General features: G+C 39.0%; 1 protein-coding gene across 6 annotated transcripts in view; it reads left to right on the top strand.

Annotated features, from left to right (window-relative positions):
* MICU3 (mitochondrial calcium uptake family member 3) overlaps positions 1–16,947 on the top strand; it is a 125,069-nt gene extending 108,122 nt beyond the window's left edge. For 3 of the 6 annotated variants that reach the window (XM_054029580.1, XM_054029583.1, XM_054029585.1), the window contains 2 exons: positions 4,833–4,907; positions 14,516–14,605. In XM_054029580.1, coding sequence (XP_053885555.1) covers positions 4,833–4,901 — 69 coding nt within the window. In that variant the 3' untranslated portion in view covers positions 4,902–4,907; positions 14,516–14,605. Of the gene's footprint in view, positions 1–4,832; positions 4,908–14,515 lie in introns of all 6 variants that reach the window. The other 3 variants (XM_054029579.1, XM_054029581.1, XM_054029582.1) reach the window with 1 other exon arrangement.
* Positions 16,948–17,568: the final 621 nt, after the last annotated feature.

Raw genomic sequence — 17,568 nt, forward strand, 5'->3', positions numbered from 1 at the left:
TTGTAACTCTTTAGCCACGATTATAGTCGCATTTATAGTGTGCTGAAGCAGTTGTCTCATGCTAAACTGAAATTAACATATAAGTAACAAAGCTAAGGGATGGTAGGAAGGAAAACAGCACAATAAAGATAATGGATTTCAAGAAGTCAGACTTTAGCAAACTCAGGGAATTGGTAGGTAAGACCATGGGAAGCAAGTGTAAGGAGAAAAACAGTTCAAGAGAGATGGCAGATTTTCGAAGAGACATTATTAAGAGCACAAGAGCGAACTATCCCACTGCAAAGGAAAGATAGAAAGTATGGCAAGAGTCCACCCTGGCTTAACAAGGACATCTTCAATGATTTGAAACTCAAAAGAGTCCTACAAAAAGTGGAAAATAAATCAAATTACAAAGGATGAATATAAATAAAAAACACAAGCAAGTGGTGACAAAATTAGAAAGGTCAAGGCACAAAATGAGTTTAAATTATCTAGAGACATAAAGGGTAACATGAAAACCCCAAGGATAGGGTAGGTCTGTTAATTCAGTGGGGTGGGGAGGGAGAACAATAACAGGAAATATGGAACTGGCAGAAGTGCTAAATTACTTTCATGTTTCAGTTTTCACCAAAAAGATTAGTGTCAACTGGATATCTAACAGTGAAAATTAGGCATGAGCAGAGGCTAAAATAGGAAAGAACAAGTTAAAAATTACTTAGACAAGTTAGATGTCTTCAAGTCACCAAAGCTTGATGAAATACATTCTAGAATACTCAAGAAGCTGACTGAGGAGATATCTGAGCCATTAGCAATTATCTTTGAAAAGTCATGGAAGATAGGACAGATTCCGGAGGACTGGAAAAGGGCAAATATAGTGCCCATCTATAAAAAGGGAATAAGGACAACCCAGGGAATTACAGACCAATCAACTTAACTTCAGTACCCATAAAGATAATGGAGCAAATAATTATGCAATCAATTTGCAGACACCTAGAAAATAATAAGTCAGTATGGATTTGTCAAGAACAAATTGTGTCAAATCAACCTAATTGCTTTCTTTGGCTTGTGGATAGGGCGGAAGTGGTAGATGTGGTATATCTTGACTTTAGTAAGGCTTTTGATATTGTCTCACATGATCTGCTCATAAACAAACTAGGGAAATACAACTGATATGGAGCTACTATAAGGTGGGTGCATAACTGGTTGGAAAACCATTCCCAGAGAGTAGTTATCAGTGACTCACAGTCAAGCTGGAAGGGCATAACGAGTGGGGTCCTGTAGGGATCAGTCCTGGGTCCGGTTCTGTTCAATATCTTCATCAGTGATTTAGATAATGGCATAGAGAGTACATTTATAAAGTTTGCAGGCGATACTAAGCTGGGATGGGTTGCAAGTGCTTTGGAGGATAGGATTAAAATTCAAAATGATCTGGACAAACTGGAGAAATGGAAGTAAATAGGGTGAAATTCAACAAGGACAAGTACAAAGTACTCCACTTGGGAATGAACAATCAGTTACACACATACAAAATCGGAAATAACTGCCTAGGAAGGAGTACTGCAGAAAGGTATCTGGAAGTCATAGCAGATCACAATCTAAATATGAGTCTACAGTGTAACACTGTTGCAAAAGAAAGCGAACATCATTCTGCATATGCGGGAGTGTTGTAAGCAAGACACAAGAAGCAATTCTTCTGCTCTATTCCACTCTGATTAGGCCTCAACTGGATTATTGTGTCCTGGGTGCTACATTTCAGGAAAGATGTGGACAAATTGAAGAAAGTCCAGAGAAGAGCAGCAAAAAGTTATTAAAAGTCTAGAAAACATGAACTGTGAGGGAAGATTGAAAAAACTAGGTTTGTTTAGTCTGAAGAAGAGAAAACTGAGGGGGAACATGATAACAGTTTTCAAATATTTAAAATGTTGTTACAAGGAGGAGGGAGAAAAATTGTTCTCCTTAACATCTGAGACTAGGGCAAGAAGCAATGGGCTTAAAAGGCAGCAAGGTAGGTTTAAGTTGGACATTAGGAATAAATTCCTAACTTTCAGGGTGATTAAGCACTGGAATAAATTGCCTATCGAGGTTGTGAAATCTCCATCTTTGGAGATTTTGAAGAGCAGATTAAACCAAACACCTGTCAGGTATGGTCTAGGTAATGTTTAATCCTGCCTTGAGTGCTGGGGACTGGACTAGAAGACCTCTCGATTCTAGAAGACCTTCCAGTCCTACGATTCTATAAAGTGGTTTCTTAATAAATATAATGATGTGTTAAGTCCATAGCAAGTTTTGCAAATTCCATTTGCTAAGAACATAACTGGGTGAGACTAATAGCCCTCTAGCCCAGTATCCTGTCTTCTGACAGTGGCCAGAACTAGATGCTCCAAAGTGAATGAGCAGAATGAACAGGCAATTATCAAGCGATCCATCCGCTATCATCCCCAGAGCATGGGGTTGCATCCGGGAACAACTTGGCTAAGAGCCGTTGATGGACCTATCCTCCATGAACATATCTAATTCTTTTTTGAATCCAGTTATACGTCTGTCTTTCACATAATCTCCTGGTAATGAGTTTGACAGTTTGACTGTGCACTGTGTGAAGAAGTACTTCCTTGTGTTTCTTTTAAACCTGGTGCCTATTCATTTCATTGGGTGACCCCACCTTGGTTCTTGTGTTATGTGAAGGGGTAAATAACATTTCCCTATTCACTTTCTCCATGCCATTCATGATTTTATAGACCTCTATCATATCCCCCCTTAGTCATCTCTTTTCTAAACTGAACAGTCCCAGTCTTTTTAGTCGCTCCTCAGATGGAAGTTATTCCATACCCCTAATCCTTTTAGCAGGGCCGGCTCCAGGCACCAGCTTCTCAAGCAGGTGCTTGGGGCGGCCGCTCCAGAGAGGGGCGGCACGTCCAGGTATTCGGCGGCAATTCGACGGACGGTCCCTCACTCCACCTGGGAGCGAAGGACCTCCCGCTGAATTGCCGCCGCAGATCGTGATCACGGCTTTTTTGTTTGTTTGTTTTTTATTTTGGCTGCTTGGGGCGGCCAAAACCCTGGAGCCGGCCCTGCTTTTAGTTGCCCTTCTCTGTACTTTTTCCAATTCCAATATACCGTTTTTGAGATGGGGCAACCAGAACTGTAGCCAGTATTCAAAGTGTGGACATACATGGATTTATATAGTGGCATTATGATATTTTCTGTCATATTGTGGATCCCTTTCCTAATGGTTACTAACATTCTGTTAGCTTTTATGGATAAAAGAAGACTAATAGCTTCTGCTGATACAATGTTTTATATCTGCAGAGAAGCATTTGGCAGGTCAAACTTTATGAAGGTCAAATTTAAACTTATAAAGTCCAGATTCAGAGTTTTAATATTTTAATATGAAATACCATACACCCACATAAGTCACATCAGTCTTTGTTATTAGCTAAAAATATCTAGTAAGAAAGAGTAATAGAAACTAAATAACAGCAGGCATCTGTTTGGAGTGTGGCTTTTCTAAATGGCAATTCTTTTCTGTATACTAAGTAGTTCTTGCAATTTATAGATGATTCCCTTCAATCAGAGGCCCTCCTGTATTGTAGCTTCTCATGTTAGTTATAAAACCCGGCAGTTTTTACTGTAGTTTCTCATAATAGCCAAGTAAGCTTCAATTTACTACATTTTAGAAAGACCCTGCAATTGTATCTTTTGAATTGACATGTCATGTGACTGTTTTGATATTGTTATGATGATTAATAAGAGAAAAAATCCTCTTCACTTTGAGTGCTGCCTTGAAAGGAAAAATAATATTCTGGTTTTTTGATTAGTTGTTTAAGCAATATTTCCTAATAATGGAGATTCTTTAAAAATTCTGTTTTATTGAGGATGTTTTGCCTGAAAGAAAAGCTTATGGTTATTACAATTAATAGTAAGTATTTTAGCACAAAGTGTTCTGTGGCCACATTAAGCCTGAATAAAGCAAGTGCACTTAGTAAAGCACCAGGCTAAGTGAACTGGAATTCTAAAAAGATACTGTCAGTTCTGTAGGTTTTACTCTATATAAGGGATCATTCACTTGAATGTCAGTTAAAGGACAAAAAGTTATGGGGATGGAGAGAGGACCAGATACTAATCTTTATACAGAATTAACAAGTATACACAGTAATTTTCTCTTCCATTGTCTAACACTGTCTACTTGTCTGACTGGATTACTTAACACTATAAATTAGATGTCTATAACAATTAAAACATTATGTAAACTAAATTTCCAGTACCTGCCTTCATAAATGGAACATTTAAGAAACTAGCATAGACATAAAATAGTTGAATGTCTAATAGGTTTTATATTATTTAACAAAATGTATCTCTCTTTTTCAAGTATGCGACTTAACGTTAAAAGATAACTGTTATAATGTGAGAGAGAGGGTTTAATTTGAAAACTGCTTTTGAGATGATCTGATGTATTTAACTGCCACCCAGTGGTCAGTCAGAATATTGCCATAGGTTTTTTGTTAAAGCTTGTACAAATATTATATAGTAGGAAGGCATAACAATGAAAACTATTTTCCTTGTTTTTTGCTTGATTGAAGATAATGATTTTCATATATTTTGTTTTAAAAAATAATGCTAAACCATTTCCCTCTCCTTTATAAATTTTATTTTCAATTACAATTCATTTGAAATATAAAGACTGAATGATAAAAACGTTTTACCTATAATTGACTATATACTCTGACTAACTTCTAGCAATTTGTCGTTTAATCCCCATTGTTTTGTATTTTCATGCCACTGTTGTCTTTTGCTTACCTCTGGCTGCCTTCACATGTTGTCTGCATCTGCACACTTCTCCATCTTCTGCTCCACAGGGATACAAAACTGTACAGAGGTATACCACTTTCAAAGCCTGCGTGAAGAAGGAACTCTATAGCAGATAAGTTACGGTATGTGGTAGCTGCTTAGTCTCTCTGAGTGTGCTAGCATGCTGATGGGAATGACTGCATGTTAAACTGCCACCATTATGTTTTCCCATTACAGAATTAAGGAATAGATTATCAGAATGTGATCGTCATAGTATTTTACAAGGTCATATAATTCTATTTTTAGACTTAAGACTATCTCAGGCTATCATTGTTTTGTTGGCTTATTGCTTTGTTTGTACTGTATTCAAGAAAACACTTCTTCTCCCTCTCCCACAGCACAGATTTTGTGAGTTTCTGTTGGTATTTTCTGTCTGTTCTGTAACTAGTTTTAATCATGCTTCAGATAACTCTGTATGATATATATGGTAGTAAATACTTGTATAGTAAAGGTAGATTTTCCCTCCTCCCACTGAGAAATAGTTATTTAATTTAATTCCACTTTAGTTTGAAAATGTACATATTTTTAATAGCTTGATGTATTTCTAACATTGCTACTTGAACTATCTTTCTGTAGAAAGCACGTGTTGGTGCTTTTTTGTGATTTAAGGTTATAAATGCCAGTGTTTATTCCTTTCTGTGCATAATAATTATATATTGTATAATAGCTACTCATAGGGGCATCAACAACTAGTTTAGGTCCCAAACATAGTTTATGAATGGAGTGGGGGAAAGGGGCCTATTAGAATCTGGACCCACATGCCACTGTACAATCACAAATCTGTTGCAAGTGAAAACAATCGCTGGGTCCCATGTGCTTCCAAACCAACTGGGTCTGGCTAGAGCAGGGGTAGGCAACCTATGGCACGCGTGCCAAGGGCGGCACATGAGCTGATTTTCAGTGGCACACTCACTGCCCGGGTCCTGGCCACCAGTCCGGGGGGCTCTGCATTTTAATTTCATTTTAAATGAAGCTTCTTAAACATTTTAAAAACCGTATTTACTTTACATACAACAATAGTTTAGTTATATATTATAGACTTCTAGAAAGAGACCTTCTAAAAACGTTAAAATGTATTACTGGCATGCAAAACCTTACATTAGGTGAATAAATGACGACTCGGCACACCACTTCTGAAACGTTGCCGACCCCTGGGCTAGAGTGTACTAACTGTTTTAGCTCTGGAACCGTAGCCCAGACTCAAGACCACCTGTCTTATGTCCTTCCTTAGAACATGAGATGCTGCCATCCAGCTGCCATAGACCCTCCCTATGGCTTGGGAGGCCTCAGAGTCTGAGGCCTCCCAAACGCCCCACTCTCCATCCCAGTCATTTACACACACTGCTGTAGAGCTCCACCTAGGCTCTCGGCTTCTAGTTTAACCCACTTGGGGATAACCTAGCAGGGAAGCAGGAACACATGCTTAGCAATAGAATTTCTTAACCATAATTACTTTACTCTTAAAGCACTTAAGAGTTACAGATCTTTGAAAACCACAAAACCCTTTGAGAAGCACCCTCCCCTAGGCTTATCTCACCCTTCCTATGGGTCTGAGGTTTGTCAGTGTTTCAGGCTGTGCAGAGTTCCTCCTGCCCTCTCTCCTTCAAGTTGTTTTTCTTGTAGCAATTATCGTTCCCTGCACAGAGCAGAATGAGGCCACTGTCTGTGAGCCATATACTCAGACTGAGAAGCTATATGCCCACCAGTCATGCTTGCCCCTTTTCCCCTTCAGGACCTTGTGTAGAAAGCCCATTGTTGCAAACAAAGTTGTTGGCCCCAGATTGGGGTTTTAGTGGCTCTTAAGGGGAACATCTATATAGCAGCTTGTCATTCCCCGCTTGGGTAGATGTACATGTGCTAGCTCTGTTTGAACTAGTGCCTAAAAATAGCAGTGTGGCCATGGCAGCATTGGCATCAACTTGGGCTAGCTAGCTGTGCATGTACCCAGGGACTCAGGTGGGATTGTACTTGGACAGCTAGTCTGAGCCAACACCCATGTAGCTGCAGCTATATTGCTAATTTTAGTATGCTAGCTCAAGCAGAGCTAGTGCATGCAGGTCTACCTGAGTTGAGAATTACACATCCCAACTGCTGTGTTAGATGTACCCTTAGTATTAGTCCTTCAGCAAGGTATCAAACACCTTTGCTGGGCAGGGCAGCTCTCAGGAGTGTAGTACAATAGGTTGTCTTTGGGTATGTGCAGGCTTGTGCTGTCCGTATCCAATATTTCCACACACCCACAAGATAGAGCTCAAAATTTGACTCAGACATATCCCACTCAGTCACGTAAGAAACTTAGATTTCCATTCCATACGGCTAAATGCAGTGCCTTGCATGGTGTCAAGTATCAGAGGGGTAGCCGTGTTAGTCTGAATCTGTAAAAAGCAACAGAGGGTCCTGTGGCACCTTTGAGACTAACAGAAGTATTGGGAGCATAAGCTTTCGTGGGTAAGAACCTCACTTCTTCAGATGCAAGTAATGGAAATCTCCAGAGGCAGGTATAAATCAGTATGGAGATAACGAGGTTAGTTCAATCAGGGAGGGTGAGGTGCTCTGCTAGCAGTTGAGGTGTGAACACCAAGGGAGGAGAAACTGCTTCTGTAGTTGGATAGCCATTCACAGTCTTTGTTTAATCCTGATCTGATGGTGTCGAATTTGCAAATGAACTGGAACCACCTGATCAGCATCCTATACAGCAAACAGAAAAACATCAAGAAAGAGCTCTCCAACCTGGAGACTTTCATAAATAACCAACCCTCCACACAAATGGACTTTACTAAAATAAGACAGGAGATCTACATTACACACTTCACCTCTCTACAAAGGAAAAAGGACAGTAAGCTGTCTAAAATCCTACCTGCTACATGGGGCCACAACAGGGGTACCCCTAACTCACCCAGCAATATCGTCAATTTATCCAGCTACACACTCAACCCAGCAGAAGAGTCTGTCCTATCTCGGGGGCTCTCCTTTTGCCTCAGCACCCCCACGAACATGATACAGTTCTGTAGTGATCTGGAAGCCTACTTTCGCCGCCTCCGACTCAAAGAATATTTTCAAGATAACACTGAACAGCGCACTGATACACAGATACCCTCCCACCAACAACACAGGAAGAAGAACTCCACATGGACTCCTCCTGAGGGTCGAAATGACAGTCTGGACCTATACATAGAATGCTTCCGCCGACGTGCACAGGCAGAAATTGTGGAAAAACAACATCGCTTGCCTCATAACCTAAGTCGTGCAGAACGCAATGCCATCCACAGCCTCAGAAACCACCCTGACATTATCATCAAAGAGGCTCAGAAAGGAGGTGCTGTTGTCATCATGAACAGGTCTGACTACCAGAAGGAGGCTGCCAGACAACTCTCCAATACTAAATTCTACAGGCCACTTTCCTCAGATCCCACTGAGGAATACACTAAGAAACTGCTCAGGACACTCCCTACAGTAACACAGGAACAAATCAACATACCCTTAGAGCCCCAACCGGGGTTATTCTATCTACTACCTAAGATCTACAAACCTGGAAATCCTGGACGCCCCATCATCTCGGGCATTGGCACTCTCACTGAAGGTCTGTCTGGATATGTGGACTCCCTACTCAGACCCTAGGCCACCAGCACTCCCAGCTATCTTCGTGACACCACAGATTTCCTGAGAAAATTACAATGCATTGGTGACCTCCCAGAAAACACCATCCTAGACACCATGGATGTAGAGGCTCGCTATACAAACATCCCACATACAGATGGAATACAAGCTGTCAGGAACAGTATCCCTGATGATAACACAGCACAACTTATTGCTGAGCTCTGTCACTTTATCCTCACGCACAATTATTTCAAATTTGGTGACAATATATACCTCCAGACCAGTGGCACCACTATGGGCACCCGCATGGCCCCACAATATGCCAACATTTTTATGGCTGACCTGGAACAACGCTTCCTCAGCTCTCGTCCACTCATGCCCCTTCTCTACCTACGCTATATTGATGACATCTTCATCATCTGGACCCATGGGAAGGAGACCCTGGAAGAATTCCACCATGATTTCAACACCCCACCATCAACCTCATCCTGGACCAATCTACGCGGGAGGTCCACTTCCTAGACACCACCGTACAAATAAGCGATGGCCACATTAACACCACCCTATACCGAAAACCCACCGACCGCTACGCCTACCTTCATGCCTCCAGCTTCCACCCCGGTCACACCACACGATCCATCGTCTACAGCCAAGCACTGAGGTACAATCGCATCTGCTCCAACCCCTCAGACAGAGACCAACACCTACAAGATCTTCACCAAGCATTCTCAAAACTACAATACCCACACAAGGAAATAAAGAAACAAATCAACAGAGCCAGACGTGTACCCAGAAGCCTCCTGCTACAAGATAGGCCCAGAAGAGAAACCAACAGAACTCCACTGGCCATCACCTACAGTCCTCAGCTTAAACCTCTCCAACGCATCATCAGTGATCTACAACCCATCCTGGACAATGATCCCTCACTTTCACAGACCTTGGGAGGCAGGCCAGTCCTCGCCTACAGACAACCTGCCAACCTTAAGCATATTCTCACCAGCGACCACGCACCGCACCATAACAACTCTAACTCCGGAACCAACCCATGCAACAAACCTCGATGCCAACTCTGCCCACATATCTACACCAGCAACACCATCACAGGACCTAACCAGATCAGCTACAACATCACCGGCTCATTCACCTGCACATCCACCAATGTTATATATGCCATCATATGCCAGCAATGCCCCTCTGCTATGTACATTGGCCAAACTGGACAGTCACTATGCAAGAGGATAAATGGACACAAGTCAGATATCAGGAATGGCAATATACAAAAACCTGTAGGAGAACACTTCAACCTCCCTGGCCACACAATAGCAGATGTAAAGGTAGCCATCTTACAGCAAAAAAACTTCAGGACCAGACTCCAAAGAGAAACTGCTGAGCTCCAGTTCATTTGCAAATTTGACACCATCAGATCAGGATTAAACAAAGACTGTGAATGGCTATCCAACTACAGAAGCAGTTTCTCCTCCCTTGGTGTTCACACCTCAACTGCTAGCAGAGCACCTCACCCTCCCTGATTGAACTAACTTCGTTATCTCCATACTGATTTATACCTGCTTCTGGAGATTTCCATTACTTGCATCTGAAGAAGTGAGGTTTTTACCCACGAAAGCTTATGCTCCCAATACTTCTGTTAGTCTCAAAGGTGCCACAGGACCCTCTGTTGCTTTTTACAGATTCAGACTAACACGGCTACCCCTCTGATATGTAAGAAACTTAGAATCAATAGGACTTTATTTTCCAAAAAAGAAAACTAAATTTTGATTACACTTTGTAATTTAAAAATCATATGTGTGGGTCCAACTCAAATACGCACTATTGTGTTAGTGCCTCAGAACTGGAAAGTAACTCATTTTAAACAGGCAAAACTCTAGTTTCTCTGCAAAAGTGAAGTGAAATTTAAATGACATGTGAAGTGGTAAAAACCTAGTGATTTTTAAAATTCATTCAATTTAATAATCTAACTGGTTAATCACACAAGGTAAGAAAAATTATTTTAGATTAATTTTATCTTCACCTTTGAGGCTCACTCTTTTGATTCCCAGTTTCATAACATGAGCATTATCTTTCTTTCCTTCGTTCCTACCTTATTCAATCTCTTGTTAACTGAAACCCCAATCCTGCAGTTTCTTCCAGGAGTACGGTACTTTGTTTTCTCTTCCCCAATAATCCTTACACATCCTCCTTTTCCTGTACTGTTGTTACGTGCCTTGACATACCTTTGTTTTTCCTTTTATACTCTAGATGATAACTTCAGGGCAGGTATCAGATCTTAAATAGATTGGTAAAGTGCTGTACATTTACAGTGCCTTTTTAGTGAGTTTCAATAGTAAGTATTTACCAAAATTGGAACAAAATGTTATCACTCAAAAGAACTCCAAAACATGAATATTAAACCTAATAAAATTCTCTTGAGACATGAGAGGCTTTGTGCTTTAAGCATCAAATTTAAGTGCCCATACTCACTGAAACCAGATGTTTAAATCCAGGCAGAGTTAATTCATCCTTCTGACATAGATAAACTGAATACCATGCAGTGTACTACACGTAGACTCTTTCAGGTGAGACTGAAAAACTGAAGTCCTGTTTGATGTACCTGAACATTCTCTTGGAGCTTCTTGTAAGAGTTGCTGTTTTAACCCTCTTTGCCTTAGCTAAAATTCCTCCTTCCCTTAATGTGCATCAGTTGGTTAATGCCCTCCATCCTAGTGGCAGTTGCATTACAGTAGTGATGTATGTACCATACCGTATGTACTTTGTGAGGTAATTTCCGTTCCTTTTGAATAAAAGATGTTGCATTCATTTATAATACTAATCTATGTTATGAAGGGGGGAGGGATAGCTCAGTGGTTTGAGCATTGGCCTGCTAAACCCAGGGTTGTGAGTTCAATCCTTGAGGGGGGCCACTTAGGGATCTAGGGCAAAATCAGTACTTGGTCCTGCTAGTGAAGGCAGGGGGCTGGACTCAATGACCTTTCAGGGTCCCTTCCAGCTCTAGGAGATGGGATATCTCCATTAACTTATTTTATTCAAAGATTGGTGAGCTGAAATTGAAGCAAGCTTTAGCCAACTATATTAATTAAAAACATAAGTGATGTGATTTTGAGCCTGCTGCTCTGAGAGTTGTCTTGGGGACAATAGAACCTGCACTATTCACACTAGACATATTCTGAAATGAAAGTGAGTTTATATACCCTTTTAAAAAGTCATTGCAAAAGTAAACTACAGAATAATTGAAAAGAGAATAAAGGCAGAGCCATTAACAGCGGTGAAACTGAATATTTATTTCAGAAAATTAATTCATTTAAACATCAACCTCATATACAAAGAAACATGTAGTATGTCTGCAATATAAAAATCTACCACATGTATCCCCAAGGTTAGATGCAATATGATAACTCTCAATTTTACTTTGTTCCAAATATAAATGTGAAGACTCTCTAAATCTATACTTTGATATGATTTGTATGGTGGACTTAGATCAGTGATAAAAAGAGATTAAAATATTTGGCATGCTTATCACTGATTATATCACACTTTGAATCTGTACCCAAAAAGAAAGAGAAGCACATTCTGCTATGTGTTACATATCTCTAAATTGCACTAATGGCATTTGCTTTATAGCATGAAGTATGCTACCCTTATAATAAATAATGAAATCTGCCCTTGGGGAACAAGATCCAAACTTTGCCTGGTTCAAACAGTTGACAAGTCTTGCAGATCTTGTCTCTCTCTCTGTGGCTGTTCCTGCAAAGCATAGCATGTGAATTAGCATCAGTAGGAGTTCACTTGGTTGAGCAAGAAAGGGAACAAGAAACTGTTAAGGAAAGACAGTAGAAGACTGATAATATAAGTATGAATTCTAAAAGCTAATTTCTAGTTATGTTTTCTTATTCAGTTTCTTATCTAATATAAATGTTTTATACAAACAAGATTTAGATTCGTCATGTGGTGAATGTTTTAAAAACCTTTAATTTCTATGCATTCCCAATGTACAATTCTCGTAATAAAAGGCTATCTTTTTATACACTTAAACTTGACCATCATAACAAGCAATATTAGGAAAACTAGCTAACTGTCTCAGAAACATTGTTGCTAGGTCTTTTCTCTGAAACAGGCAAAGTGAAAGGTGAGCAATGACTTCTCTTTACTCATTGTGCAGAAAACTGGGATTACCAATCCAGTTTTAGGTTTGTGTGAACAATAGTCTTGTAGGTAGATGGATTACATTGGATAAAAAGATTGAATATAGTAATGACACTGTTTGGCTTATTGTTTAATTCTCTCAACTATTTTTCATTCCAAATTTTAGGGGAAATTTTAGATCATATTGGATTCATAGCTGAAGAAAGTCTAGTTTTAAGCTCTGCAAGGAAGACTCTTACTCTCCAAAATGTGCTGTACTTCAGTCAGTGTTTGTTACACAGGGATATTTGTTATTTGACTGCTGACCATATACTGTGTTCCCAGCCATGCAAGAGAGGAGCTAGCATTTCCCATTTCTTCAAGAAAGTGTATTGGCATTACGCCTCTCAATACAAGTATCAGCTGCCGGAACCTTTCTCTGCTGCCAGAGTCTTTCCCGCAGCTTGCTTTTCACTGCAAAATGTAACTACACAGACCTGACATGCTGCCGCTACTGGTGTGCAGTGGCAGCAGCGGCTTATTTGTGATGGTAGCTACGTTTACTTCAAATCAGATTTGGAAAGGCCATGTTAGGAACCTTCAGAGTCCATGTATGAAGCTTTTTGTCATTTAAATGTGCTGGATTGCAGGCTATCAAACTATATCATAATTTTTAATCTTGGAAATTCTCAATTGAGGGCCCTTAAAAATACAATACAAGACCCATTTTTCTTTTCAGACATTTTACGAGGGGGCAAATTGGGTTGTGTATCTAAATACATAGAGTGAGTATGTTAAATAGTCTAAAAAAATAACAAGACAATACACTCACTTAGAAAAGTGTGAAAACATTGGAGAGTATGGTTTTTAGAGGAAAAAAATTTCCTAATTTGATATACTGAGACTAGCTACAGCAGTGCTCACACATTAGAAATACATAGATAAATGGCTACAGTAGTGTGCTTTTTGAGTGTGTTTTTTAAAAATATTGAGTTTATGCCCAGGGACAATTGATGAATCTATCTTATAAATTTAAAAGTAAAGATAAATCTTGGTTACCTTGCGCCTGTAGTATCTGATCTTTTCTTTATCTTTAACGTATGGAAGTAGATTACACAAGATGCATGTAAGCAGGGAACTAAGTAACAGACTCAGTGATGTGTTGGAGGTCATACAGGAAGTCTTGCAGAGCATAGAATTGAACCCTAGACTTCTGGGTCCTATGTTGGAGCCCTAACTACTAGACCATCTTTGCACCCTATTCAGCCTACTCTCTACTGGGTATTTGTCAATGTCACAGAACTGCAGTACCATTCAGCATAATAGTAATTTTTTATTAGATGGCCCAGGATTGAAATAACAAATCTCATAGTTCAGAATTGACATAACAGTGCAAGGAAGTTTGTGTATCATCTGCCTTCATTTTATACTTGGCTATAGCCACTGCAATGAGTCTTCCACAAGCACCAAGAAATTTTGGTATTTTTATTTTATTGTGTAAAAATGTGAACCTTTTGATACAGCTATGAAAATGAAGAAATTATCTTAAAAGCAGGAGACTTCTGAACAAAAGAATATGTTTTCATTCAGCTACCAATATAGACTAAGTTATTGGGTGAATACTAACCAGATGCTTGGTAGTGGAGGTGCAGTTCTGGAAACCACTTACTTACCTTCAGACAGATCCACAACCATGTTTATGTGCAAGGATCTACATGTCAGACCTGAAGAAGAGATCTGTGTAAGCTCGAAAGCTTGTTTCTATCAACAGAAGTTTGTCCAATAAAAGATATTACTTCGCCTGTTTTCTCTCCCTAATCTGAGGATTTAGCACTTCCTGATTGTAGTCATGAAAAATTTACCTAGTTTGTATGAACACCTGTAAAATATAATCTAGTGTCAAGGAATTTAATGCACAGTATCTGTTTCTAATTCTATACTTGTTCATTTTTAACAGGAGACCCCAAAATATGGTTTGAAGGGTTACTATGTTTGTGTGACAACTGTAACAAGCAAACATTTAAGAGAGCTCTGGAAGCAATTTCGGAGTCGAGATATGCTAGGATAAAAAACTGAAGGAAAGAAAAAACTTCAGCATTTGGTTGCTACTATTTTTTCTAGATATTGTGTGTGAAAAATGGCATAACACAGGTAAACTATATATCTTTCACTTGCAGCACTATGCACTGAATCACCATTGGGTTTTTTCACTTGATTTGCTGATCTATTCATGGATTTTTTTCAAGCACTTTTTCAGTATGTGTTTTGTTTTAAGGGTTGACTTACACTGTTGTTTGGCCTATAAAAGTGTATCTTAAAGAATGTGTTTTTAAAGATATTTGTTGTTAGTATTTATTTTGAGTTGTGCCTTTCATTTAAAGAATTTTTTTTTCCATTCTGGTGAATGTGCCTTTTGGCAGTGGTGAAAAATTATTTCCATGTGGCGAGGATGAGAATTTGTTTTTAGAAAATGAATATTATATGAAGATTGTGTTAAAACAGGGATGAGAATGCATTCTGTAGCACAACTATTGACTAAGTGTGGAATGTACAGGTTGTAAGTACTCATGAGCTAACAAAGCTGTCATTTAAAAACAACTATAAGTAGCAGTTGTGATACAGGATAATGTGAATTATTGATTAAGAGGTTAATTAAGAGGTACTGATGTCCAACAGCTGTAAGTCTTACTATTATAATCTTACTGATTCAGTTTAATAAAATCTCCTGATTTTAAGATGTCTAATTCGGTACAATATAATGAAAATAAAATGTCAAAGTATTAGCTAATATTTTTATCATGTTAGTTAATACAATGCTACTTAATATATAGCATTGTGTTTCTGAAACTTTTTTGGCAGAGTATGGATTTCAGCTTAGTTATGTATTACTTGTTAATAATGCACTTTACATAAAAGCTGGACATGGTATGAGGCAGAAATTAATCCTATCCAGTTTTGCTAGACTGGCATGCAGTACTGAACAAATATTTCCCCCAGGTTGTGGCTTTAAAAAAATTAAAAGGAATGCAGGCAATAGTACAGAGCTACAGCCAGTTTCAAAATGTTACAATGATAAATGTAAACATGATGAGACTTTGGAATTCTACCTGAATCAAATTCTAGAATTAAATAATAAGGCTTTAATACAGCTATGGGTTATGCAAGCAATCTGTAGCCTCCCTGGCCTCGTGTCTGTAGATGTCTATGTTATGAAAAAAGATTTTGTTGTTGTTTTATTGTTGTTGAATTAAGTCCTAAAAAGTCATGATTAATGGAGCACAATTCTGCTTGTTTTTACATATCCTGAGTCTTTTTTGTTTGGCTGCAGGGTAGCAGGTTTGCCTCAATGTAGCGATTGAATTTGAAAGTTTTGCACTGCTTTTACAAGGCTGATAGCATAAAGTAAATAAAACCCCAAATACTAACTCACTTTAACACACAATTTTAATGTCACTCTTAAGAAAATTTATTGAATATGAAATTAATTAGTATTTACATAAAAGCAATCTGCATGAAAACAGGGATTATCTAATTTTAATCTATTTACATTATCAGTTGTAAAAAAAAAAAAAAAAAAGTTTGGTTTAGTGGTGCAATTCAGTCCTAAAATCAACTATTAGACACAACATATTGTTTTTAATCTTTCATTGTTATCACGAACACAGCAAAGAGTTTTATTCTTTCATCATATAGAATGTGGCTGTCTGTCACTCAAAGACCATATAGTATCTTTAAATGCATGAATAGAAAAGAATATGTTTTGCTTCTGTGTTAATAAGCTTAAGTTCCAGGACTAATCAGTTTACAAAGATATTATTCATTTTTTTAATTGACTTTAAAAAAAATGTTTTTGAGAAATTCCACTTTAAGAATTTCAGAAAAATCAATGTTAGAATGTTTCTTTTGGCATAGTTTATCTGGCTTTTGGTAAAAATCATATAATAAGAAAATACTAGTTTGAAAAATGTCAGAAACATTTTACGTAGACAGCATTTTGATGATAAATACTCATGCAGTCCCTACTTCACTCTCCTCCCGCAACTGACAACTAGAAAAATCAGAGATTTGAACTAATGCTGATAGGCCCTGATGTTGTAATTGACAGTATGCAGTGGACTGCTTTTTCAATGTGCAATCAATTGCAGGACCAATCACAATGTATGTAAAATCTTGGTATCATTTTTCCAATTTGTATATTTTTCTATATGGTGCCTAAGTACAGTAGACTGGCATAAAATAGAATATGTTAGTGACAGATTAGTCCATAAGACTGTGCTTTCTGCTTTTGTTTAATACTACAATAACATATGTAACAGTACACTAAATATGAAAAAATATGCTTGTCATATTCATGTTTACCTCAAAATAAATGCACTTGAAATGAACTAATTTCCTTTGTTGCAATGCAGATTAATCAAATTCAGGGCTGGCCTGAGGGGTGGGCAGACTAGGCAACTGCCTGGGATGCCATTCTAATGGGGAGCACCTCCAGAGCAGGGGTGCCTCTCCTCACCCTGCTGCTTGGCTCTGCTGCCATCTGCTGCTGCTCCTGCCCCTCCCCTTGGAGCAGCCCCTGGCCAATCTCTTCCCAGGAGTCTGTTGTGCAGAGCGGCGGCGGGAGGCTGATGTTGGGGTGTCCGCCTCCCCTCACCTATATACCCAGTCTCCTCTGAGCTAGGGTTGGGGTAGTCTGCACTGCTGCTTCTGAATCAGGAGTGGGAGCTGCTGGCGGGGGCTGCTGTCTGAACAAGCCTTCAGACTAGTGAGTGCTTTGCTTAAAGTGATAGTGATACTCTCTCACACTCCCCCAACACACACACACTGTGTCTCACACTCCCCCAACACACACTGTCTTTCTCATATTCCCCCAACACACACACTCTGTCTCTCTCTCTCACACACACACACACACACACACACACACACACACACACACACACACAGTGTCTCTCTCACTCCCCAAAACACACTTATATTATTGTTGTTCTTATTACTTCTTGGTACTGCCTG

The sequence above is a fragment of the Malaclemys terrapin genome, chromosome 5, assembly GCF_027887155.1.
Source record: "Malaclemys terrapin pileata isolate rMalTer1 chromosome 5, rMalTer1.hap1, whole genome shotgun sequence".
Lineage (NCBI taxonomy): Eukaryota > Metazoa > Chordata > Testudines > Emydidae > Malaclemys > Malaclemys terrapin.